The sequence below is a fragment of the Protomyctophum parallelum genome (assembly GCF_964188405.1).
Source record: "Protomyctophum parallelum genome assembly, chromosome: 22".
Taxonomy (NCBI): Eukaryota; Metazoa; Chordata; class Actinopteri; order Myctophiformes; family Myctophidae; genus Protomyctophum; species Protomyctophum parallelum.
In genome coordinates, this window is record NC_139714.1 from 12,954,906 (window position 1) to 12,980,299 (window position 25,394).

General features: G+C 42.2%; 1 protein-coding gene across 1 annotated transcript; it reads left to right on the top strand.

The window, feature by feature from the left end:
- Positions 1-4,228: 4,228 nt before the first annotated feature.
- Positions 4,229-24,626, top strand: cax1 (cation/H+ exchanger protein 1; the record flags this gene model as incomplete). The annotated part of the gene is made up of 20 exons (XM_083758069.1): positions 4,229-4,238; positions 4,519-4,647; positions 6,204-6,355; positions 7,210-7,318; positions 7,838-7,954; positions 9,305-9,366; positions 9,920-10,114; positions 11,642-11,827; positions 12,245-12,344; positions 12,675-12,816; positions 14,233-14,416; positions 14,907-15,006; positions 15,920-16,071; positions 16,727-16,764; positions 17,818-17,945; positions 18,932-19,065; positions 21,721-21,815; positions 24,037-24,115; positions 24,219-24,327; positions 24,541-24,626. 20 exons carry the CDS (start codon positions 4,229-4,231, stop codon positions 24,612-24,614), a joined length of 2,295 nt encoding a protein of 764 aa, XP_083614195.1. The 3' UTR covers positions 24,615-24,626.
- Between the last annotated feature and the right edge of the window lie 768 nt (positions 24,627-25,394).

The window sequence follows — 25,394 nt, forward strand, 5'->3', positions numbered from 1 at the left end:
TGCAAAAACCTGTTTTGCACAAAGCGGCCTCCTGGTGGCGCTATAACAGGCCGTTCTGGAAAGTTTGGGGCAGAGGTTCATGGTTGGCATCCAGGGAGTGTGTGTGCAAAATTTGGCATCGACCGGGTTAACGGTGGCTGAGATTAGCTGGTCACGGACGGACACACGGACACACGGACACACGGACACACGGACGGACGGACGGACGGAGTGCAAAACATACTCTCCCCATGCCTTCGGCTGGTGGAGACAAAAAGTTCCAGCATGTGTCTCCACAGTAAGCTGAATAACAAAGTGTGAATGTAGTTTCTAGGTGAAAGTGATTTTTAAATTTCCCCATTGACATGAATGGGAAAAGGCAAAAATTCACATTCAAGTATTTGTTCCTCGGAGACTGTAATCACTATAGTTACAAAACTTTTAGGGATAATTCAACATTATACCTAAAATTATTTAACCCTAAAATTTTATCGGTCGGCCTCATGGTGGCGCTATAACAGCCCACTTTACCTTTTGGCTTATAACTCTTGAACCGTAGGTCGTAAAACAAAATCCCTGGATTCCTTGGGTCATGACGCATCTCCCCATATAGGCCACGCCCATTTCCGCCATGATAGATTTTCCGCCATTTTGAATTTTGTCCAAAACACACTTTTTGCTTTTCCTCCTACAGATTTTGTCCAAATCTCACAGAATTCGGCACACGTGAGCTCTGGACCCATCCAATTAAAACTGAACTGCAGAATTTTGAAAGTGCGTATCGTTCGGCCGTAATCGTCTTCCGAAGTTAGTAGGAGGGGCCTATATCACAAAAAATGCCATAAATCACGAACGGAATGTCCAATCCATCCCAAATTTGAATCACATGTCCGGGGTGGTTCAATCAACCAAGTTCTAAAAGCAATTGCATTTTCATCCATAGGGGGCGCCGCAAATGCGAGAAATGTAACCGTTTGTCGCAAAAACATGAATTTCGGGGGTTAAATCCCCTCCGAATTACTTACGCATGATCTAAGGCGTGACTTGAAATTGTAATTGGCTGGCAATACTAGTGGGAGGGGCATATGTAAGCCACTGCGGCAACCACACTCTGCAATTTTTTTAAATTGCGAATTTTCTAGTTTGTGATTGTCTTTTGTAGTTATTAGTAGCCTAGATCTGTGGTTTGGGAATAGGTATGCAGTATTTGTCATGGAATGTAGGCCTAATATGAGTGTAGACTGCTGCTGTTGCCTTATTGGGAAGAGTGGGAAGAGCCCTAATCAAAAAACCCTATAAGGTTTTTCAAAATGTCTAATAGGAAATTCCTATAGAATCCTATAGGATTATGAACATTTTCAAATGTTCCAACTTCCAATAGAATATCAATAGGATTATGAAATTCCAATGTTCCAATAGAATTCCTATGGGATTCTGAATTCCAATAAGAATCCAGTAGGAGTTTTCCCGATGGTCTAATAGAATCCTTTAGGATTTTAAATTCCTATAAGAATCTAGTTGGAGTTTTCCGATGTTCCAATAGAATCCTATAGGATTTTGAATTCCTAAAAATCCGGTCTGTAACTAGCCTGGTAAAATGTCATAGTCTGTCACCTCTATCATAATGTTATCCTATTGAAACTGGAAATGCTATTTGTGGGCTACAGAACTAAAAACACTCGAACTTTGTCGAGGACCCACAAAATAATATGTAGCCTAATGGACAAATGCAGGAAATTCAAATGTTTCACAAACATTACAACTGTATCAAAGATAGTCCGTTTGAGCATGTCACTCCATAGTGAATGATAGCCTACTATATAAGGAGCATGTCTTGAGTGTACAGGGTTTGATGAGGTCAGATCAACATATGGAATGTCAGAACAGGTCAGCTCCATACAGTATATGGAGATTAAGGGTGGTAGCGGGGACATTCTCTTGAGTGTACAGGGTTTGAGGAGGGCCCAGGTAGGGCTCTAGTTTTCGCCGGCTGCTGGGCGCTGCTGCAATTATAACTTTGCGGCAGATCCGTCTAGAGTTTGAATGGACAGGTATCAGTCAAAAGGGAGACATCGAAGATGAAGGATGGATGGGGAAGGATCAATATATGGAATGTTAGAACAGGTTCTGACCATATATGGAGATCTAAGGGTTTGAGGTCAGATGTATGGTCTTAATTGCGACAACAGGTCGCATAAGCATTTACTATGATATCGATCCCTGATTTACTATCATCCCTAGTGATGATGATTTCATAGTGATGTCACAACAAAGACCTATGTCATAGTGAACCTATCACGAGACCTGGGCACTATATGGGGGCTTTCCCCATGTGGGAATTTTGAGCGACAACTTCACAACTTCAAGGCTTTACTCTCTCCCCATGCCTTCGGCCTGGTGGAGACAATAATGCCAGACTGCCTACATTTCCCAGAATGCATCATTGCAGTCCCAGCCAGTAGATGGATGTCAAAGTAATTAACCAGCTGAGAGCAGGAGCGACAGTGTGAGGCAACTTGAAGCAACAGAGGTTCTGTTCTGGGAAGATAAAACTAAATTAAACATGTCTCAAAATAAACCTTTACTTGCACCGAGTGATGCTGAAAACGTCCGAAAAAGATCCACGCCAGGCACTTCAGGTGAGTTTATAGACAATAAGATATATAACCCTGAAATGTTGCTGTTTTTACAAGACTATAAACGTGGGACATGTTTTAACCTCAACTTCTTTAGGATATTTTATAAAGTTTTAAACGTGTTTTTCCATGTTTCTGCACACGTGAGTGTTTGTTACCGTTTAATCAGGATTAATTAAAATCACCTGTATGCGATGCAATATTCGGTGTTCAATGGCCTATATCCTATCAATGTTCCTGTGCCCCTCTGCCAGTCTGCCTCCTCCAGATCAGAGTAATCTTACTATTCCACTCGGCTCCAGATCAAAACGGTTCATAATCTTTCAAAAATGTGTTTTTGTTGGAGTGTTCATTTAAATTACATGTCCCTTGTGGATACTGGATACATCACGGGGAAATTACATTCAATTCAATTCTACTACTCCAGAGTACTCATGTGAAACACTCACTGATTAATGTACAGTCCAGTGGATTTTAAAGTGGGGTCTTGAATAATAATAGGCTAATATTATTAATTAAATTTTCAGGCTATTTATACTTGTAAAAATTGTAAATTGTAGCACCAGTGTTTTTAAAGCATTAATGTGGTCCGTCACAGACGGACAGGAGGCTACATTCCATATGACCATCAGCAGATTCATGTTAGTCACAGATGTTTTACCAGGACCGTTATGGAGTATCGGGTGACAACCTCACAATACCTGCGTATAGTCATCACTACAGCACTTTGGTTTTTATTATCTTTGTGTGTGGTCTGTGAGGTCTGATGTCCACTTGCCAACAAAGAACTTTGTGGGAGAGGCCAAATTGAGTCTGTACAAATTAAAGTTTGGCACTGGCTAGCCGCAATTTGCAACTCTAGATTATTTTATAATGGGATGAATCTAGAGTTGCAACAAGCTCCATCCACTTCCTATTCATCATTCATTTTTGGTTTGTGATCTGCTTGTCTTAAACGACGTTAAACTCACCAACATTGCAGCTGTAGTCCAAGCTTGAATTATCCTCTTTCAATCTGCCGAGCTTGTTTTTCATAAAAATCCACCGTAGACATGTTATGAGCTACTTTCTGTCAAGACATTCTGTGCAGGTGATTTTTTTTCTAAGTGCTGGAGTTTGGAAGCACTCGTCGTACGTCACTGAACGGCCCTGCGTTCCACCTGTTTCGAATTTGCACATAATGCAGGAGGCAGCAGCGCGACCCGTTAACAAAAACGAGTGCTTCCAAACTGCAACACTTGGAAAAAGAATCACTTGCAGAGGATGTCTTGACAGAAAGTATCTCATAACATCTCTACGGTGGATTTTTATGAAAAACAAGCTCGGCAGATTGAAAGAGGATAATTCAAGCTTGGACTACAGCTGCAATGTTGGTGAGTTTAATGTCGTTTAAGACAAGCAGATCACAAACCAAAAATGATGAATAGGAAGTGGATGGAGCTTGTTGCAACTCTAGATTCATCCCATTATAAAAAGATCTAGAGTGCAAATTGCGGCTAGGCACTGGCTACATTTTGTTCAGTAGGCTAATACTGAAAAGTATTCATTGTGCTGAATGTCCCATTTCACAAGTTCAAAATGTATTAAACAATCTTTTGAAAATAGTCGATCACATGCTCAATTGTGAGTTTGTAGATCTTTCTATTTTCAAAAGGCTGAAAAATAATATGGCTTAAAACTAAGTGTACACCACTGGTGCTGCCTGACTTTCCACCACAAGATCTGTCTGCTTTTTAATCATATCTATATTTTCTTATTCTCACTATGATGATGATTTATAATCTGGATATATTGCATTGTACTGTGAAAGCACAGTCTTCTTCAGAGTTGCGGAACATATCCTGCCAACATTTAACTATTGAACGAGTGAAATTGAAAAATAAACCTTGATTCTTGGTGGCAGGGCACCATGGGGAGCCTGATCAGCAGCAACGGTTCCCACGGCACCTGACTGTAGCAGAGACGCCCTCCCCGGACCCTGGGCACCACTACTGCGCCTATTCACCTAAAGCTCTGCTGGCTGTACCCCGAGGTGAGACTGGTCAACCCTGCAGTCCTGCTTCTGTCCTGTATGGAGGCCTGTCGGACCGCTCGCCCCAGTGGTTCTTGTATTCATTTGGTTTAGGCATAGTTTTACTGAGGTTAGAAAAGGGTGAGTTTAGAGGGGGCATGGTGGCACAGTTGGTAGTGCTGTCGCCTCACAGCTAGAAGGTCCTAGGTTAAATTCCCGCTCGGGACGCTGTGGGTGCTGGCGGCGTGTTTCCTCCTCCGCGTCATCAGTGCCCATACCCAAAGGCGGGGTTGGCGAAAGTGGAGTTTGCATGTTCTCCCCGTGTCCCCTAGGGTAGGTACCCTCACAAAAAACATGCAGTAATCCTGGTCACTAAACTGCCTCCCCCTGGCCTGATGGAGGGGAAAGGAACTGGTTGGAATAACGTGTTCCTTCCACACGCTATGTCCAACCAGGGAAACTCCCCCCTGTCAGGTGTAAAGGAGCAACTTGGACACTCAGGCATGAAGGAAGCATGAGTTCAAGTCCGTTGCTCTCCTCTTGTCCCCCATATATGGGGACTAGGTTGGTGGAGGGTGTGTAGAGCCCAGGATCACATTAGATGATTGACACAGGGGTGAAAAATGGGTTACAAAATCGTGGGATAAAAAAAATATATAAAATAAAAGGGTAAGTTTAGGTATAGTTTTTTTTGAGGTTAGGTTTAGGCATAGCTTTACTGAGGCTAGGAATAAGGATAGGTTTAGGCATAGTTTTACTGATATTGATGAACTGAATTTGTTTTTTGTAATAATTATGTTGTGTGTGGACCCCAGGAAGACTAGCTGACTGCCATGGCATCAGCTAATGGTGATCCTTTTCAAATAAACAAATAAGCAGCAGTGTCTGTGAAGCAATGGAAGCAGAGCTATTTGTGAAGCAGTGACGGTGTGCAAAGCATTTCCATTCTTTGAAGTAGCAGCCGCATGCAAGCGTCATTTCCATCCACCAGCTGTTTTAAAAACACGGAAGAGACGCCTGCTCTAGGTGGCATCTTGATGCTACTGTCTGGGTAGTGGGTACACTGAGTGCCGTATTTAAAGGGACCGCCTTGTTGAGGGAATGAGGTTCCACTATGGAAGTGTGACGTAATGATCAGCTGAGATGTGAATGACAAATAGGAAGCTAGGCTGATTGATCCAATCAGTTGACTGACCGCTGATTACAGCTGAGGCAACGTGTCCTGTATAAACTAACGACAGGCTTCATTAGTTCATTTTAACCACTTTATTCATTTAGGTTGGCTATTCAAAAATAATAGATCTACAAGATCACAGCGTGTCACTTTGTGCAGTGCTGCGAGCTTGTACAGCTGCTATTTTTGAAAACATTTTGAATTAAACCAATCTCTTCTGGGCATCCCTGCCGTGAAACCTTTTCAGATGGGGGGTCCGAGGCCAATTAGGGGGTCCTTGACTTGGAAAAGGTTTGAGAACCACTGCGATATACAGTGGATAAACTGGATATAATATGGATATGTTCATTGCCCGGCCCTACTTGGAACATGTGTTATTTCTGTGATTTGACGTCCTTTCCAGGTCAGTCTAGGTCGGGTCAGTCTAGGTCTAGGACGTCGGACCGCTCCACGCCGTCACAATATGCTGAGGAGGGCTGGCATGAAGGCACCTCCAAGACCACCATCAGAGCTGAGAATGAGGTGGAGGCCATGAGAGAGGCCAATAACTACAAGGTAACTACAATGTACAATGTTGATGTCGTCAGTGGTGGAAAAAAGTACTCCCAATGTCGTAAAAGTACCAATGTAGAAAAAAGTGAAAGTCAGGCATTCAAAAGTACAAATGCATGATTGGCATCAAAATATACTTAAAGTACTCTTTATGCAGAATGAAATGGCAGATCTACTGTACAAGCTCACAACACGTCGCACTGCAACGCATATATGGCTGAAGTGGTTCATGTATGTTTTGTAATAAAACCGGAAAATGGTAAAGTGACAATGTAAGGACGTTAATAACTTTGACTATTTCTTTTAAGGGAAAAAAGACCATTACAACATCAAAACAAATCAACAAACTACTATAAAAACTGGCCAAACATTGGCCAAATTGTCAAATAATATAAGGAAGGCACAACTTTTGAAAATAGCTGATCTACAAGATCACAAACGTGGCATGAGATTGTAGTTCGGCTATTCCCATTTTCACATTTCCCCAGTTCAAATATGATTATCTTGTGGGGTCACGGCCTGAAAAGGTTGAGAACCAGTGCTCTAGAATTGATGTCCTGACTCTCAAAACTATAGTTCGGAAAGCCTTTCTGATGTCAGAAGGAGGAGTCTGAATTGACCTTAAGCATGAAAATTGTATTAAATTATATGCCAAATGGATATTACAGGGAATTACTTAAGACCTAAAAGGGGGAATATAAAGAAACAGAGCCCACAGATGGATGCTGGGGAGGTGGTGTACAGCTGCTGATGTCCCTCCAGTCCAGAGGATAGTGAGAACAGCAAAGAATCCCAGCCCTAGGCCCCTAGTCGGGGTACTGTCTTCCTTTACATGTCTGAACTTTGTTTTCCTCCAGTTTGGTTTCAGGAAGTGGAAGGGTTATGTGACTGAAATACCCATGGAGAACCGGTCGGATGTGGTCAAAGCACTCTACTGTGACCTGACCACGGTGAAACCTCAAGCAGGTCCATCCTGGCCTCCTTTATTTATTTTTTATTTTTCTTAAAGCGGCACTACTTTTCTTTTATGAATACAATAATGTTGTCCAATCTGTTGTCGTAGAGTATGTTAACCTAATAATACATATAACTTATACAATCTGACAATCTTTATGGTAGACTATGTTGATACAATATTTCAGTCCAAGTATTGTACAGTATGTTAATACAATATGCAATCTGTATGGTATAGTTTGTTAAATATAGAGTATACAATATAACTTCTACAATTGTGGTGGTTGTATTTTGTCCCCCCGTGCTCTTGAGACATTTTAATTTAGATCCCCTGAACAAGAGCGGATGCTCTGAGAAATAAATCTCTGTTTAATAAAGAGCTCGAGAGACAGGGAGACTCCTGCTACTGAACAAACACTCTGTAGCAATGAGTAGGCCTACTATTAGAATATAGAGCTATTTAACACTTATTTTAACCAAAGAAAATCACTTGGCCTACCTTTTTTATGCATTCATAATTTGTATTTACAGGTTCTGTGGTAACCTTTGGAAACATAGTCTATGTGTTCTTATTTGGATGGTGGGTCTCCCTGTTCTACTTGCTTCTTTGCCCTCTGATGTTCCTGACCGTCTGCGGCGCTCCTTACGGTAACGTTATGTTTACACTAGAGATGTACCGATGAACCTCTTTCGTTCCCGATACTAATAGTGATACCAACAAGTTGCGTATCGGTCGATACCGTGTAGTATTGATCCAATAACGCTGTGTAATTTAAAAGCAATCTAGGACAGTCATTGGTGCCAATAATTTGATGGCCGGCAGAGACTCAATTTAGATATGTCGCATCTATTGTTTTTATATGTTCACTTAATTGTGATTTTTGTCTTAACATTGGCTTGTAGGCTTCCTAAACAAAGATTGCAAAGGGAAGACATGACAAATAACTTAATTTCTTTATAATTAAATGTAAGAAATGGCATAAATGGGCAATAGCCGATCTACAAGCTCACAGCTTGTAGATGGGCTGTTTCCGGTATTTGTTTGAAAATACCGTTAAGACCCCCCAAGGGCGAGGTCGCACTGAAACAACAGAGCTTCTTAATACGGCACAGTTGAGAAGCAGGAGTTAAACAATTAATCTGGTGTCTGTGAGGTCAGATGTAGAGTTGCTGGCCGGCTCCATATATGTAGATCTAGTATAGCTATCCAGGGTTTGATGAGGTCAGTGTGATCTTCATATATGGAGATTCAGGTAATGCTAGTCGGCTTCATATAGAGATCCATGTGTTGTACCAACTTGGTTCATTTGCCAGTGTGACTCGCGTTGCGGCAACCACACTGGTTATCATGAGACTGTCACGATATGGCCATATTGACATTCCCATATATGGGCTTTATATTGATGACATCAGGCATCTCCATATATGGGCATTCCCAGCCAATGCCCTAATACAATCCCTGTTATACCCAATATGTTTTTTTTAGGCCTGAAACAACAGAGCTATTACAACAGTGCTAATAATCTGGGGTCAGGAGGTCAGATGTAGAATTGTTGGCCGGCTCATATATGCAGATGTAGGTGATGATCCAGTCTTCTCCATGTATGGCTATCAAGGGTTTGATGAGGTCAGTGTTGTGATCTTCATATATGGAGATCCATGTGTTGTACCAACTTTGTTCATTTGGAAGTCTGAGTCGCGGGAACCACAGTGTTTGGACAACAACCATATATAGAGATCTAAGGGTCTCCATGATGTCACGAGGCGTGACCATATATGGGGGCATGATGTCAGGAGGTGTGACCATATATGGGGGCGTGATGTCACGAGGCGTGACCATATATGGAGGCATGGGTGACGCAACGAACAAACAAACGGGAAATACAGGTTGTCATAGTAAATGCGACCTAGGTCGCAATTGAATCATTTATAAAAAATTAAATTAATTGAAAAGGTGATTGAGAATAATTATGCTTTTTTCCCTTATTTTTTTCCCAGGGAAATTGTGTTGGAAGTTGACCTTTTACTTTATATGGCCATTTGGGAAGTCCATACAGAGGGTAAGATTAGAGTCCATAGTCTAACTTTTCTTATTTTTCTTAATGCCCTACTTGATCATACTACAGCATCACACAAAAGTAGCAAGCTTAAAATGCAGCTTGAGTCTTCAACTGCCTTATTTTTATTATGAAAAAATAAATGCGAAAAGATTATCTTGGTATTCAGGGAGATTAGTAGACTGTATTTGGGATTGACAGATTATCCGGAATATCGTCTTGTCGGGTGGAATCCTCATATGTCCAAAATTGTTACTTTTCAGGATTCAAATTCAAAAATAGTGGGCGCGTTTGGAAATAGTGCACTGTGCGACGCAAACTAATGGGCGGGTTCGCTCCGGTATGGTATTTCCAAACGCGCCCAGTGTTTCGAGCTTGTGGATCTATTACTTTTGATGATGCTTTAGTAGTGTGACGCTGTAGTGTGATCAAGTAGGGCGTTAATCTACACACAAAAACAACACACAAAAAGTTTGAATATGGAGATGAGGGGTTTATGTCAGACGGCACAATTTAAATCTTATCGTTTTGTTTCTCTTCTGGTACTTCTGGACAGGAGTTTCCAAACGGTGGTACGATCCAGGAGGAAGAGGAGGTGGACACCGAAGACCGAGAAGAGCTCGGCAGGGTGAAGGACTCCACGCCCGTCTCGGTGTCTTCACCTGCCCCCCTGGAGGAGGTCGCTGTCCCAATCGAAATCCTTGTCCCCACCTGTCTGCTACCGCAGGAAAAGAAGTTCTCCGATCATTGGGTGAGGGGAAAACCATCACGATGTAGTAATGCTTTCCCAGAACATTTGGCTTAACCCGTTAAGACCTGGAAAGCCTATACGTATAGGCGTATACAATGTTATACCTTTCAATCCGGCAAAGCATCTGTGTGATTTTAGTTGTTACTATATATCATCAGTCACTGACTGGCCATATATGGAGTGTACATGGTTTGATGAGGTCAGATCAACAAGAGTTGCTGGCCGGCTCCATATATGCAGATTTGGTGAAGATCCAGTCTTCTCCACGTATGGTTATCCAGGGTTAGATGAGGTCAGTGTCGTGATCTTCATGTATGGAGATGGCCATATATGGTGGCGTGACATGTCATGAGGTGTGACCATAGATGGAGGCGTTAAGGGTCTCCATGATGTCATGTGGTCAGATCCATATATGGAGATCTATGGGTCTCCATGATGTCACAAGGCATGGATGGATTGGCAACCATATATGGTGGTGTGACAGATGCGAGGCGCAGGATTAAATGCGACCTTTGTTCGCAACAAGAGTGATGGCACAAATAGTGAAAATAGCCGATCTACAAGCACACAACTTGTAGATCAGCTATTCTCACTATTTTAAATCGTTTTAAAATAATAAAGTAACCGTTTTGGATATACAAGGCTTCCACCCGACAACGTTATATAGCAACATGATTGAAATCTTGATTCAATATATTCATTTATTTTAAAAGTTTCCAGATTTAGACAGTGTTGTTAGAATCAGCCTCAGGCCTCTTTTAGACGGCGACCATCTCCATATAACACGTCAAAGTCCCGTTGCGTTCTCATTTTTTCTTACCCTTTACACGAGAACGCACACGTTATGATATGATGTGCTATTATGCTATACTGTCGCTAGGTGGCGATAACGGGCTGCCAAATAGACAGGTCACCCACGTACAAGAAGAAGAAACCTTCACGCAAGCCTGCGCAACACGGCTCTGGGCGCGCCACGGGATGGTATATATTTTATAATACATAAGGCTACATAAAAGCTGCTGCCGCGGCTGCCGTCTATCACAAGGCTTTTTATTTACATCATGGTTTTACATTCAACATCGCTGATGAGCAGCACTTTGTAGGCGAGGAGGGAGGCTTGTTCAGGAACTCCATTATATCATAATGATATGGCTCTGCATCAATGTAATAAACATATGCGCTGTGAGCCAACGTGAGCCATGATGTCATAAGTTTTGCGGATTCACCGTTTTGCCTGTTTATATGGAGACCATAGGAAACGGCGTTCTGAATGATTTCCACTCTGGGAGGTGGTTTCACTTCGTTGCGTTTTCACCTCCTGAGAACACGGTTCTTGTCTAAATGACAGCAGCAAACGATACTTTATTTTGACGTTTTATATGAACACCATCCTCGTGTAAATAGCACCTCAGTCTGTTCTCTTACAGAGATGGAACCTTTACTGATGCCTGGATGTAACTTCAGGTGTTGGGAAGAGATTCAGTTAAGAGCAAAAGTTGAAAACTAATACAGCTGTCATCCATTCAGTTGCGGGTCAGTACCGTGGTGTGGCTGCTGTCTGGCTATCCGGTCCTGGTTCTGGTCCACTCTCTGGTGTGCATCATCTCCTGGCTCATGGTCTTCACCATCCCTGTCGCCAAGATGAATGCCCGCATCCTGGGCACCGTGCTCCTCATGCCCCCGGAAGACATCCACATCCATACGCCCAAAAACGTATGTGTTGCTTTCCTGAAATATGTACACTTATCGGGGCAAAATAATGTGAACAATAGCTCTCCTTTTATTTTTACTATTTGAAAGTGGCCAGGGCCAACCCATTTTTTTTCTTGAAAAATGTGATCTAATGTAATCCTGGGCGCTACGCTTCCTCTGCTAACCTGGGGGGGGGCAGCGGACTGACCTCATGCATCCTTCTATGCATGAGTAGTCCAAGCTGCTGCTTTTCACCTGACAGGGGAGTTTCCCCCAGGCCGGACGTAGCAAGTGGAAGGAACACGTTATTCCGACCAGTTCCTTTCCCCTCCATCAGGCGCCGCGGCTGGCCAGGGGGAGGTAGTTTAAAGTGTCATGTTTTCAATCTGTAAAATGAGTGTCATGTTTTCCTTTGTTTTTTGTTTTCATTTTTTGCAGCTCCGTGGATGTGAGACAAAAGTGATCCTGTGCTGCTATCGCGCCTTTAATGTGTACTATTACAAATACACTCTTCAGGGAATCCACATGTTTGCTCTCAGTATCCTTTTAAATTGATATGGGCTAATTTCAAAGCTCATGGTGGTTCTTCCTGGCTACAGATAAATAAAAACAGTAAACCGGCTTGCTTAAATCAGGCGCTTTTCTTGATAATAATCAACTTGGTTGATTCCAAACTGTTATTATTTTTTCTGTAAGGTTTATTTTCCATATATGTATGCTTCCATTGTCCTAGGCCATTTCCCCAACCCCCACATAAAATAAAATAAAGTGAGCAGAAGCATCACTAATGAACTTGTATACCATGACTGCTACAATCAGTGCTGTGTAATCAGTCTTTACTTTAGTCCATAACTCCACTGTCCTGCAGACATGCTTCTTCTGGTACTGGTGACACTGATAATTGGCTACATGGATCGTGCCAATATCTATACGAGTCCAGAGGTGAAGTTTGCCACAGCCATCTCCTCCATCATCCCCCTTTCTTACTTCATTGGAATGGGCATTGCCAGGTACAATCTTTCTTACTTCATTGGAATGGGCATTACCAGGTAACATCTTTCTTACTTCATTGGAATGGGCATTGCCAGGTAAAATCTTTCTTACTTCATTGGAATGGGCATTGCCAGGTAACATCTTTCTTACTTCATTGGAATGAGCATTGCCAGGTAACATCTTTCTTACTTCATTGGAATGAGCATTGCCAGGTAAAATCTTTCTTACTGCATTGGAATGGCCATTGCCAGGTAAAATCTTTCTTACTTCATTGGAATGGGCATTGCCAGGTAAAATCTTTCTTACTTCATTGGAATGGGCATTGCCAGGTAACATTTTCTTACTTCATTGGAATGGGCATTGCCAGATCAAATCTTTCCTACTTCATTGGAATGGGCATTGCCAGGTAAAATCTTTCCTACTTCATTGGAATGGGCATTGCCAGGTAAAATCTTTCCTACTTCATTGGAATGGGCATTGCCAGGTTGCCATTCTCATCACCACTAGAGCCTGAGTACTGATACCAGATTTTTGGACAGTTCTAATCTAGACTGCCGATTTGTTTTGAACAATGTTATTTAAAATAATGGAAATTAATTCTAATATCTATTTATTTTCTCACAAGGCATCACTTTGTGACGTTTTACCTAAAATCGTTCCAGGGGGTCCCTGGAACAAAATATTGAGATGGAGGTCTGTGGCAAAATAAAAAGAATTGACGGTCCTTGAGATGGAAAAAGTTTGAGAACCAATACTTTTTCAGAAAACTGTTGGTTTTACAAGTGGGTTATTGACAGTTATGGATTGTTTGGTCTACCGGTCATAATAGGCCTGTGGTGCCCCCCAGTGGCGGTCAGTGGGACAGGCATGTAAGGGCCTTGATGTGCTCCCTCTGCCACCTCAAACTGCAAGCTTGTATTACTTTCTCTGATTAATGGGAACTTCTCTCCCCAGCAATTTTTGTCATTGTAAAGCGTCCTTGGGTTTTTGAAAGGCTCTATATGAATTCATATTAAGAAAAAGGTTAAGCTAATTGATCGAAGTCAGTGATTCTCAAAAATGTTCATATCAAGTACTCACACATGTTTTTGACTGCGGACCCCCTTCTGAAGATACTTCGTGCCAGGGACCCCGGAAAGATTTGTTTTCCATAATTCAAAATGTATCATCTAGTAAGGCTGCAGTGAATAAACCCCTCATTACAAAGACATGCACATTATTTTAAGAGTTCAGTGGGGGTAAAAACCATAGGCACTGGTCTACAGACATGTGCGGAATAAGTGATATGGTCAGAGCGAGGTGTCATCCATGATTTTTTTGTGCGAGTGCATGTGTGCTGTAAGACAACAGAACACATGGATTAAACTTCTCATGTGCTCGTGATGACACAACACCTTAAGACATTTTATGTTTTTTCTGTGTGCGTTTTCTAGCCTTTCTGCACAGAGTAACTTCGCCGTGGGGGCAGTGGTCAACGCCACCTTTGGTTCCATCACAGAGATGACCTTCTACATCACGGCTCTCCTGCAGGGCCACAGCCAGGGCTCCAAGTGCTACGAAGAGATCGTCAAGTCTGCACTCACTGGAACCCTACTGGGCTGTATCCTCTTCATCCCTGTGGGTATCCTCAACACTGCATTACACTTTGTTAGTGGTACTGGAGCAGAAACCTGTAAAGTGAAACAAACCGGTAGAGCTGTTTGGCTCTCTACTGGGTGGTACTTCTGTGTTCTTCAGTGCTGTTTAAAACTTTAGATCATGATGACATTGGGACTGGAAATGGCAAGAAGATTGTCTGACTGAATTTGATCGCAGCATTTTACAAATTCACATCTCTGCTATGTATGGCTGCAGTGCTGACTAGCAATGACGGGCAGAGACGACAATGCTACATTGAAGGGTATACATTATCAAAGATGCATTTGTTGAGTAATGTAGATAATGACACAGTATACCGTTCGGGTTAGTAATATGGCTTCCAGCTAGTGGTGCATCCAGCCTGCCTTGTTTCCTGAGCAGAATAGTTTTTGATAGGATTTCTGTTCTCTCATACTCTCTCTATGTCGACTGTGTGTGTGTGTGTGTGTGTGTGTGTGTGTGTGTCCAGGGGATCTGTATGATCATTGGGGGCATTAAACACAGAGAGCAACGCTTCAACAGCCGCTCAGCTGGTGTGAGCTCAGCTTTACTCTTCATATCTATAGGAGGTATGTACGTACATGTAAATCTCATGTGCTTATGTTCTATCTATACAAGGTATGTATGCATGTTCTCGATCAATTATAATGCCACCAACAGATCTATAGGAGGTAAACAGTATGTTCTCAACCTATATTGCCACCACAGGTATGTGCAGTTCTAAAGCCATATGTTACAGCCATATTGTGTAGTTTTGTTTTCTCTAGGTGTGTTAAATGTTGTTAGATTATGTTTGTTTCGCTAGGTGTGTTTGATGATGTTAATGTTGTCTTAAGGTATATTTAAACCTAACCATGATATTGCCTTAACCCATTCTGACCGGGCACCCATTTTGGTGTCAGCATCATGTTATACTTTAGCTATTTAAAAATAGCAGATCTACAAGCTCATATCTCGCCACCGAGTGGCGCGATACGAGCTTGTAGGTCTGCTATTTTTGAAATAAATCGAAGAACGACTGACATTTTTAGAATCTGATCTCGGGTCAGAATGGGTTAATCAGACCAGTGTGTGTCCAGTGGAAACCTCAGTATGAATCTGATCTCAGGTCAGAATGGGTTAATGTTGTCTTTCTCCATGTATGTTTAATAGCTAGATGTTATGAGAAAGGTAGTGCGCGCACATCCGTAGCCCAGGTGCAAGACAAACAGCAGTGTCACAAAAGAAAAAGTTAATGCTGAAAAAGCTTCGCTGTATTTTTATTGCGTCAAAATGCTTCGATCAATCAAACATTGACTACGCAAAAAAAATAGAGCAGAGCTTTTTCAGCAGTACCAGTGTGCAGACTATTTTCTTTTGTAATACCTGTTACCGTAATTTTCTCTAGGTATATGTTTTCTACCTGCTGTGTGTTTTTAATGCAGCTGTTTTTCTCTGTGTTGTTCTACCTGCTGTGTTTTTAATGCAGCTGTTTTTCTCTAGGTGTGTTTGCTCCCACTCTGTTCTCCAAGACCTACGGTAATCTGATCTGTGATGAATGTTCTAGTATTCCTGGAAACACCACGGCGCCCTTTATGTGCAAGGACTGTCACTATGACATGGTAGGCTACCGGGAGAACTGTCTCTATGTCATGGTACGGTGTCATCACAGCGTGTCCTTACCAGGAAACTGTGCTAAATTTATTAGCGCAAAATAACCTTGCTGAAATGATGTTAAACATGGACTTGTTGCAGTAATGATACAAAGTCAGGTTGAGCAGGTTATCAGCAGGTTGTTGAGCAGCCACAGCTACCATGATAAAACGTGACATTGTTGAACGGCACTCTTCACCAAAAGTTGGAACCAGTTTATACTTGGGCGCTCCCACAAAAACAATGCTGGATGCTCAGAATGCTGAAACAGCGCTGGGAATGGCAGCGCTCCCTCCTGCGCATCTTTGCCATAGAAATGTATGGCAGAAAGGCAGCTGAAAACATATTAAACTACATAACGGTTTAGTTGAGCACATCATTCCGTGTATTCCACACACACACACACACACACTGGCAATAAGATGAGCAGATAATTCTTTTAGAACAATGGTTTTATTTATAAATGCTGCGTTTGCATTCTGTTCTATAGCTTTGACTTTTGGTTCAAAATAGTTGTTCTCTCACTTAAGATTATACCTGCATGACTGTCTATCACAGTCCACATAATATTTCAGAGGAATAGTCTTTCCTTTAAATTCTGAAGCTTGGCTGCATGACTTGTATGATTACTATGTGTACTTTTGTTTTTGTTAACAGACTCAAGCCAGCCAGCCATGGGTTCTATCTCACATAGAGTAAGTACTTCTAGAAAGATGTCATCACTTTGACTAATGTTCTCTATCATAGAGTTTGTACTGCTATAAGATCAGATGTCAGCTCTTGGAGAAGAAGAAAATATTGGTTCAAATAGTTGTTTTACGAAGCTGCCGATACAGTAATGTTTTGAATTGATTACTGTTTTATACTCTTACTGTACATCTACATAATTATTTTGTTAACTTGGAGCTGCACTTTAACTATATATACCTAGATCAGTGGTTCTAAAACTTTTTTTTAATTTGAAGGACCCCCATAAATCTTAGTGTACAAATGGAACCAAGTGGAACCTTATGGCTCCATTTGGTTCCATTTGTACTCTCTGGGCTGTATTTTGCGTGTCTTAAGTACCAGGTCTTATTACCTAACTTGAGTAAACTAAAGACCTGGAGGCGTGATCAATGCTCTTTGGCCACTCTGAATAGCCAAATGGCATTGATCACGCCTCCAGGTCTTTAGTTTACTCAAGTTAGGTAATAAGACCTGGTATTTAAGACACGCAAAATACAGCCCACAGAGTTATAGACCTGTAAGGGTCCCTTTAGAACCCCATCGAGGAACCCTGAGGGTCCATGGACCCCGCTTTGAGAACCACTGATTGTTAATTACACAATTGTTATCGGATCCGTACTCCGTAGAGCCCAATATGCAAGTTATGGGTATTGTGGGAAGGAATAAATGGTATCGGTACATCTCTTTTTTTTCTTTTTGGTCAACTACGGTTTTATTAAGAACAGGTTAAAAATTGTTATATAATTGGCATGATACAGTATACATTTTTTCTTTTATGAAAAACAAAAAAGGAGGAAATAAAAAAAGAGAGAGAAACCCCTCAGTCCCTCCCACCCATACTGGGTGACATCGCATACTATAGGAAGAAAATAGTAAGATGATGAAATACTCATGGAAAACGACATCATCTGAAGTGAAGATGGTATACAGTCAACCACATCAGTGGTATCCTATCCATTAAGTGCTTGTCCTCCAGGTATCGGTGCATCTCTAGTCAAACATCTCTTGTGTTCCTCCAGGCCGTTGGTCTACACCATCTCCGTGATGTTACCTGCTGCGTACCTGATCGGCCTCATCTTCACCCTGAAGACCCACTCCCACATCTACGACATCCACATCAGCGACGGCCAAGGAGGTCAAGGTCAAGGTCAGGGTCAGTACCCAAAAGAGGGTACTAGTACGACAACAAACGTCACGGTTACCACTGACCATCTGAAGACAGACAACACGAGCATTAATGGTGCAGTTACTACTGCCAGTACCAGCCATGGAACAGGTGTGTGGAGGGTGTGTGTGTGTGTGTGCGTGCATGCAGTGCATGCACATGTGCATGTCTGTCTCAGGGAGCAAGGAATCAACTTTACTCCATGCATGTGCTGCTTGTGAGTTTGTGTTCCTGCATGCAAGCATGTGGTAGGAAGGAGGGTGAGTGGACCTTAAAAATCTTGTTTCTGGATTTTGTGAGAGCCAGGTCTATAAAAAAACAAGACCAAAAAGAAGCGACTAGTCTACATGAGCGATACCGTTTTCAAAAAGATCTTGAAGAGAGAAAAGTGAAATATTTGAAAAGGAAAATAGTCTACAGAGAAATACATATACTGTATGCAGAGAAATGCATTCATTTGGGCCTTGGAAATGTTTCAGAACTGGTTTAAATGGTAAAGAAAATGAAAGCAAGCCAGAATAACTACACTTTAGAAAGAAGCCCATGAAGGAATGGCATGAAGGAAGCATGAGTTCAAGTCCGTTGCTCTCCCCAGGTTGGCGGAGGGTGTGTAGAGCCCAGGATCACATTAGCTAATTGACACAGGGGTGAAAAAATGGGTTACAAAATCGTGGGATAAAAATTAAAGAAAGAAATTGACCCAAGTGAATTTACAGAAAAACAAGCCCAAAGTCACTTATAATTAGCAGACATGGCAACACTGACCTAAAGGCCAATTCATATCACACAGAAGGACGGCGTTGGTCGCCCACAAATTGCCACAATATAATAAACTACAGGTAAAAAAATAACAAAACATGATGACTAACCAAGAGTCTATTGTCTTAACAAATGTCCTAGCTAACAAGGCGTGGTTGCGATGGACATATTTCCTGCACCTCATTGTGTGTGTGCGTGTTTGCCAGCAGGTCACCATGTTGTCCACTGGTCTCGGTGGAGAGCGCTAGGTGTGCTGATCATTGCCACGCTGCTGATGGCTGCGTGCGCCGACCTCACCACGGAGAACATCCAGCCCATCCTGACTCACTCCACCATTAACCAGGTACACATGAAAAATACAGTTGTTCCGGAAAAGCTGACGATTCTGCCTAAAATGATGAGTTTGTCATTCTGATGCCATGTAAGTTATCGTATGATAAGATAACACACACACACACACACACACACACACACACACACACACACACTTTGAGTACCACTGTCCTAGACTTGTTTAAATAACACACTAGCATCGGATTGGTACTCTATATCGACTGATAAGCAAGGCGTATATATTTTCTACATCCGAGCATAGACATGATACAGTAACGTCCCGCCTTCCTCTGATTGGCCTACCTACACTGCCAGCCTTACCAGAGCTTCCTCCGATGTGGAAGATAGTCTGTTGCGAGGTTACTCCGTGGTGGGAAATAAATAAATAATACAAGTATGATATACTACAAGAGAATGACAGCTTGGCACGCGTGACAGTAACTTATTTTTGTAGAAGAGGCTAACTTTATTGCCGTTGGCCTGTTTATTTGTATACATGTGTAAACTTGAAACATTATTGTACTGTCTTTTCCCTTGATCTTTTTTTAGTGTAATAGTATTAGTTTACTATAATTACATTAATACACGATAATCAACACTAACACTTTAATTTAGAACAGTCAAATCAAATCATAGTAGGCCTACATACGTGTTCAATCAATTATTCAATCAAAGCAAACTGCACAAACAATATTAGTTTGCCTCTTCTACAAAAATTAAAGTTACAAGTTACTGTCACGTGTTGCCATTCTGTTGTATTTTTATTATTTCCCACCACGGAGTACCCTTGCATCTCGGAGGACAGGCAAGACGGGCTGTGTCGGTAGGCCAATCAGAGGCAGGCGGGGCGTTACCATGTCTATGCTCGGACGTAGAATAGATCATAGCATAAGCAAGGTATGGGTATTGGGAAGGAAAATAATGGTGTCAGTAGTACATCTCTATTGTTATTGAGAAACAAATGTGGACGAGCGGAGTGAAAAGAAAATTAATCTACATCTGTCTCCGTTGTGTTCTCCCCCGCCCCATATTGGTGTGATTATTTTAGTGACGTGTATGTTTGTGTCACAATCTTGCGCTTCGCGGCCGTTTGCATGCGCTGTCTCCGTTGTTGTTGTGTCGTCCCCCCCCCCCCCCCCACCCCCCATATTAGTCTGATAATTATTTTCGTAACGTGTATGCAGCCGTGTTTGGTTTGAAGTTATATCGAGTGACATTCGAACATTGCAAACGTGTCTTCCTTGTCAACCCGTGAGTGTGACTGTGAGTGATCATGCTTGTCTGCTGCATTGCTCTGCACTGTCTCAGAAAGTGTGCAGTCTGTGTGGCTGCCAGAGATGTATGCCTCTCCCCTTCCCATTGCCCAGAGTCCGAAGCAGCCAATCACGACTAGGTGGCGAAAGTGTCGTCTACATTTTATGAATAGATGTTAGTCAGTTTTTCACCTGACAAAGCATCCAGGGTTGGATTTGCTTGAGTGGAGAACGGTGGGGTTCTGTGTCTCTGCTTCTGGTCATACTGAAGTAAATGCATTCATTCCCCTTCGGCACGCTAGCGTTTCTTTTCCTTGTAATTTTTATTCCACGATTTTTGCAACCAGTGTCAATTATCTAATGTAATCCTGGGCGATACACTACCTCTGCCAACCTGGGGAGAGCAACGGACTTACCTCATGCTTCCTTCTATGCATGAGGAGTCCAAGCCGCTTCTCTTCACCTGATAGGGGGGAGTTTCCCCGGTTGGACATAGGGGAGGCAGTATAGAGACCAGGATTACTGCATGTTTTTTGTGAGGGTACCTTAGGGCACACAGAGAGAACATGCAAACTCCACACAGAAAGGCCCTTTTGCCAACCCCACCCAGGGTATGGGCAGTGGGCACTGACGTGGAGGAGAGAACACGTCCCCAATGGGAATCAAACCCACAACCTTATAGCTGTGAGTCGACAGCACTACCGACTGTGCTGCCGTGTCCCCTAAATCAGTGATTCCCAAAGTGGGGTCCGGGGACCCCCAGGGGTACCTGAGGGAGTTCCAGGGGGTCCCCAGCTAAATGATAGTTTGGAACCAAATGGACCCTTTAGGGTTCATTTGGTTTTGTACACTCTTAAAGTTAAAATTACATTGATTTTACAATATAAATTGGGGGTCCCAGAGATAGAAATGGGGTGTCTGTAGACTAATACATGTCAAACTGGGGGTCCTTGAAATTAAACGGGTTGAGAATCACTGCTAGAGCTGTCAAAATCTTCTCTTATGGGGGATCCCTCGCGTATATTTTCAAATGGGGTTCCGTGGGCTCATCGGTGTCAATTTGGGGGTCCTTGACAAGAACAAGTTTGGGAACCCCAGCCCTAAATCACTATTTGTTGTAGAAAGAGGCTTAAGAAATTGTCACCCCAAACTCTGTAACCATCCGGAACACCCATAGGGTAATGTATTTTAAAAGGCTTTAATACTAAAGTTCAAAACATCAACTCGTATTTTCTCAATAGAGAAAAGGAAAGTAGAGACAGTATCTAACAAACCCAGTCATGAGGATCACTTTAAAGTACACTGTTTCAAGTATACCTTTTTTACATGAATGAATTGGCAGCCACAATGTGTTTTTGCAAGGCTTGATGCAAGCTGTCTTAACTGAATGATGTCTGTCCTCATGTCTTCAGTACTTCATCGGTGTCACGGTCCTGGCCATGGTCCCTGAGCTCCCTGAGATGGTCAACGGGATCCAGTTCGCCCTGCAGAACAACATCAGCCTGAGGTAAGGGCTCCTTTATGGCCCAATTTATACGCCACAGTACACCGATGTTGCCGAAAACAGATCTCCAAGCAAATATCTTCTCTGCAAGCTAGACCGGAGTATACATTCAGCTTTAATTTTCAGTGTAGTGAAAGGACTATTGAATAAAATCTTTAAGCTATGTTGAACCATGGGTATATTGGCTACCTAAATGGGCATTATAAACTGTAAGTCCACATGTATCTGTTGCTTTTGTTTTGTGCCCAGTTCACTCCGATATTAGCACATAATCACATGCAAACAAAATAGATTCCACCAATATAAGCAAAAGGACATTACCACTGATGGAAGATACGTCTAGCATAACTACCTCTTTTCCAAGAGAGCAGGGTGACTCTCCACCCAACATATATGAACATGATGTCAGACTGTTGCTCCGTCAGCAAAACCCCAGAAAGGCGGCAGGGCCTGATGGCGTGTCGTCTGCCACACTAAAGCACTGTGCTGACCAACTTGCACCTGTCCTCACTTCCATTTTCAACTGGTCACTTGAACTCTGTACTGTGCCTGCTTGCTTTAAATCTGCGGTTATCATTCCTGTCCCAAAGAAAAATAATATCACCTGTCTTAATGAATATAGGCCTGTTGCCCTAACATCTGTCATTATGAAAGTCTTTGAGCGACTGGTCTGTAAATACCTGTCCAGCATAGCACTAGATCCCCACCAATTTGCCTACAGAGTAAATAGGAGTGTAGATGATGCAGTGTCCCTCTGTCTGCACACTATTACCCAACATCTAGAATCCAGATCCACCTATGCTCGTGTACTTTTTGTTGACTTCAGCTCCGCATTTAATACAATAGTGCCTGGGAAGCTGATTTCAACCCTACAGGAGCTAGGCGTCAGTACACCTCTATGTAAATGTATCTTTAACTTTCTATGTGACAGGAAACAGTTGGTCAAAATAGGTGATCTCGTCTCGCTGTCAAGGCTCCTAAACACTGGGGCCCCCCCAGGGGTGCGTCCTTTCTCCACTTTTTTACTCATTATATAGTACTAATTTCTGTCAATCTCACTTTAGTAGAGTTATGATGTATAAGTTTGCTGATGACACATCTTTAGTAGGTCTTATTACCAACGAGGTTGAAACCGACTACCGCAGAGCAGTAGAGGAGCTGGTGAGATGGTGTGAGAGTTACAACTTGATTCTAAACATCTCTAAAACCAAAGAGATGTTCATCGACTTTAGGAAAAAGATATCGAGCCCCCTCCCCCCTCCCCCTCTTCATCAATGGGGAAGAGGTAGAAAGAGTTTCCTCCTTCCGGTTCCTCGGGACCACCATCCATGAATCCTTATCATGGGATTTTAACACCAGTCTCATAATAAGTAAATCACACCAGCGTCTCTTTCCTGTGGCAGCTTAAAGTTTTATGACATTCATTTTCATTCATTTTTCTTTTTCTTTTTTCTTTTAGGTTTTATGACCTCAATTACACCCAAAAAACCTGAACTTTGAACATTCAGTGGATTTTCTGTGGTCTGAAGTTTTCTTTGGGGTTTTTTGGGCCTTTTGAGCTACAATGAAAACAGGCAACACAGTGAAACAGTGACATCTGCTGGCAAATCCCATTGAAGTATATGGGATTTGCAGTAAGTGATGTCACTTACTGCCGGCAAATCAGAGCACCTGTTTGAGCCAGAAAACCCCAGATCACAGAAAATCTACTGAATGTTAAAAGTTCATGTTTCTTGGGTGCAATTGAGATTTGAAAACCTAAAAGAAACAAGAACAATTCCAAAACCTTTTTTTTTAATGTCACAATCCCTTTAAGAAGTTTAAAGTCAGCCAAGCAGCCATGACTCACTTCTATAGGGCCACTATTGAAAGTGTTCTTAACTTCTCCATGCTTGTCTGGTTTGGTCACACAACGTCTCAAGACAAATCAAAGCTGGGAAGAGTAGTACGTCGCGCATCAAAAAGCATTTCCTCAAGACAAATTCCTATCAACTTGTTGACATGGCAAATAAATTATTGAATTGAATTGAACAATAGGTCACCAATATTGATGTAACTTGACCCCGTAGCCATAAAGATGAGAGTTTGATCACAAAACACAGGACAGGTTCTGTAATGGCAAGAGTAAGAACCAAGCCAAGTTAAATATTCAACAGAAAAGGTTGGACTATATCGTATTTGGACTGTCATAAACGTCCATCACTTGACCTTGTTTTGTTTTCAGCCTTGAAGTGGGCAGCTGTATCGCTGTGCAGGTGTGCATGATTCAGATCCCTCTCCTCATCCTCTTCAATTCCATCTACGTAAGTTTTCAATGTACAACAAGCAACGTCCTGTTTGTAACACTCAGGCTTTAGGTCTGCTAGTAGAAGTGTGTCTCAGACTGGGTTGACTTTTATTTCGCAGGACGTAGGATTCGTGCTGGTGTTCAGTGACATCCACCTGTGGGCCAGCATCTTCAGCGTCATTCTAGTCAACTACATCTTCATGGATGGGAAATGTGACTACTTTCAGGGTAAAGACATTACAAGAATGTGATTCATACATGCATATGAACCTGCATTGAATGACATGCTGACAGTGAAGACATAAATGCTGCTACTAGAGGAGGTGGATTGACTTTGATCACTGAATATATTTATATTTATTATTTCTTTCCATTCCCGTCTTGGACGTTTTGTCATCTATAATAACCTTTGTAACCATCAGTTGTGTTTTGTCCCCTCAGGAACCGCTCTGGTGGTGGTCTACCTCATCCTACTGGCGCTGTACTTCTTCGCCCCGTCTCCTCGCGCATGTTGACATGCTTGCTGTCCCACGATCTGTTCTTTTCTGAAGATGCATTATTCAGTATTATCTCCGAGGCCCCTGGGCCCAGTGGTACCTGCCCAGCTACCATACAACCCTCGCAGTGATTAGAACATGCATCTGATGGTCGGTCCTTGTCAATTCTGAATATTATCATGTGACCAAGTTGTATTTAGCAGGTACTTGTTTTGAGTGTTCACATTTATTATGTGAACGACTGGTACCGATGACGTCGCTCACTGCAAGATGTAAATGAAGGAAGCCAGGCACAAACCCAGTTACAACAAACTGTTACAACCTCCACTGGGGAGAGATTAAGTGTGTCTGTGTTGAAAGCCTCAATTCATGTTTGAAGTGTACTTGGAACTGAAATTGTGTCACGGACAGACATGTTTTATATCAAGAAAATAAATTTGTAAAACGGTGTTTCCAACAGTCATATTGTGTCTGTGCTTCTAAATCTGCTGTCTGATTTATATCACACTGCTGTACTAAGGGGGGGGTGTGGTGTGTGCAAATCTATCAACAGTTTGTTTTTATTGACTCAACTCAAAACACCACAAATACAGCTCAACATCTGAGTTTCCCGTTTTAAAACGGTTTGACACAAAGTGAGGGTTTGGACTGAGTCTGTAAAAGCAATGAAGCGTTAAACATGGTGGAGCCAAATGTATGCAATGTTATGTTGGCAGCCTAATTGGAAGGTCCTGTAGAAAGTCCCACATGTGTCAAATTGAATCTGTAGTTATGAAGTTTTAAAGGGACATTTTGTTG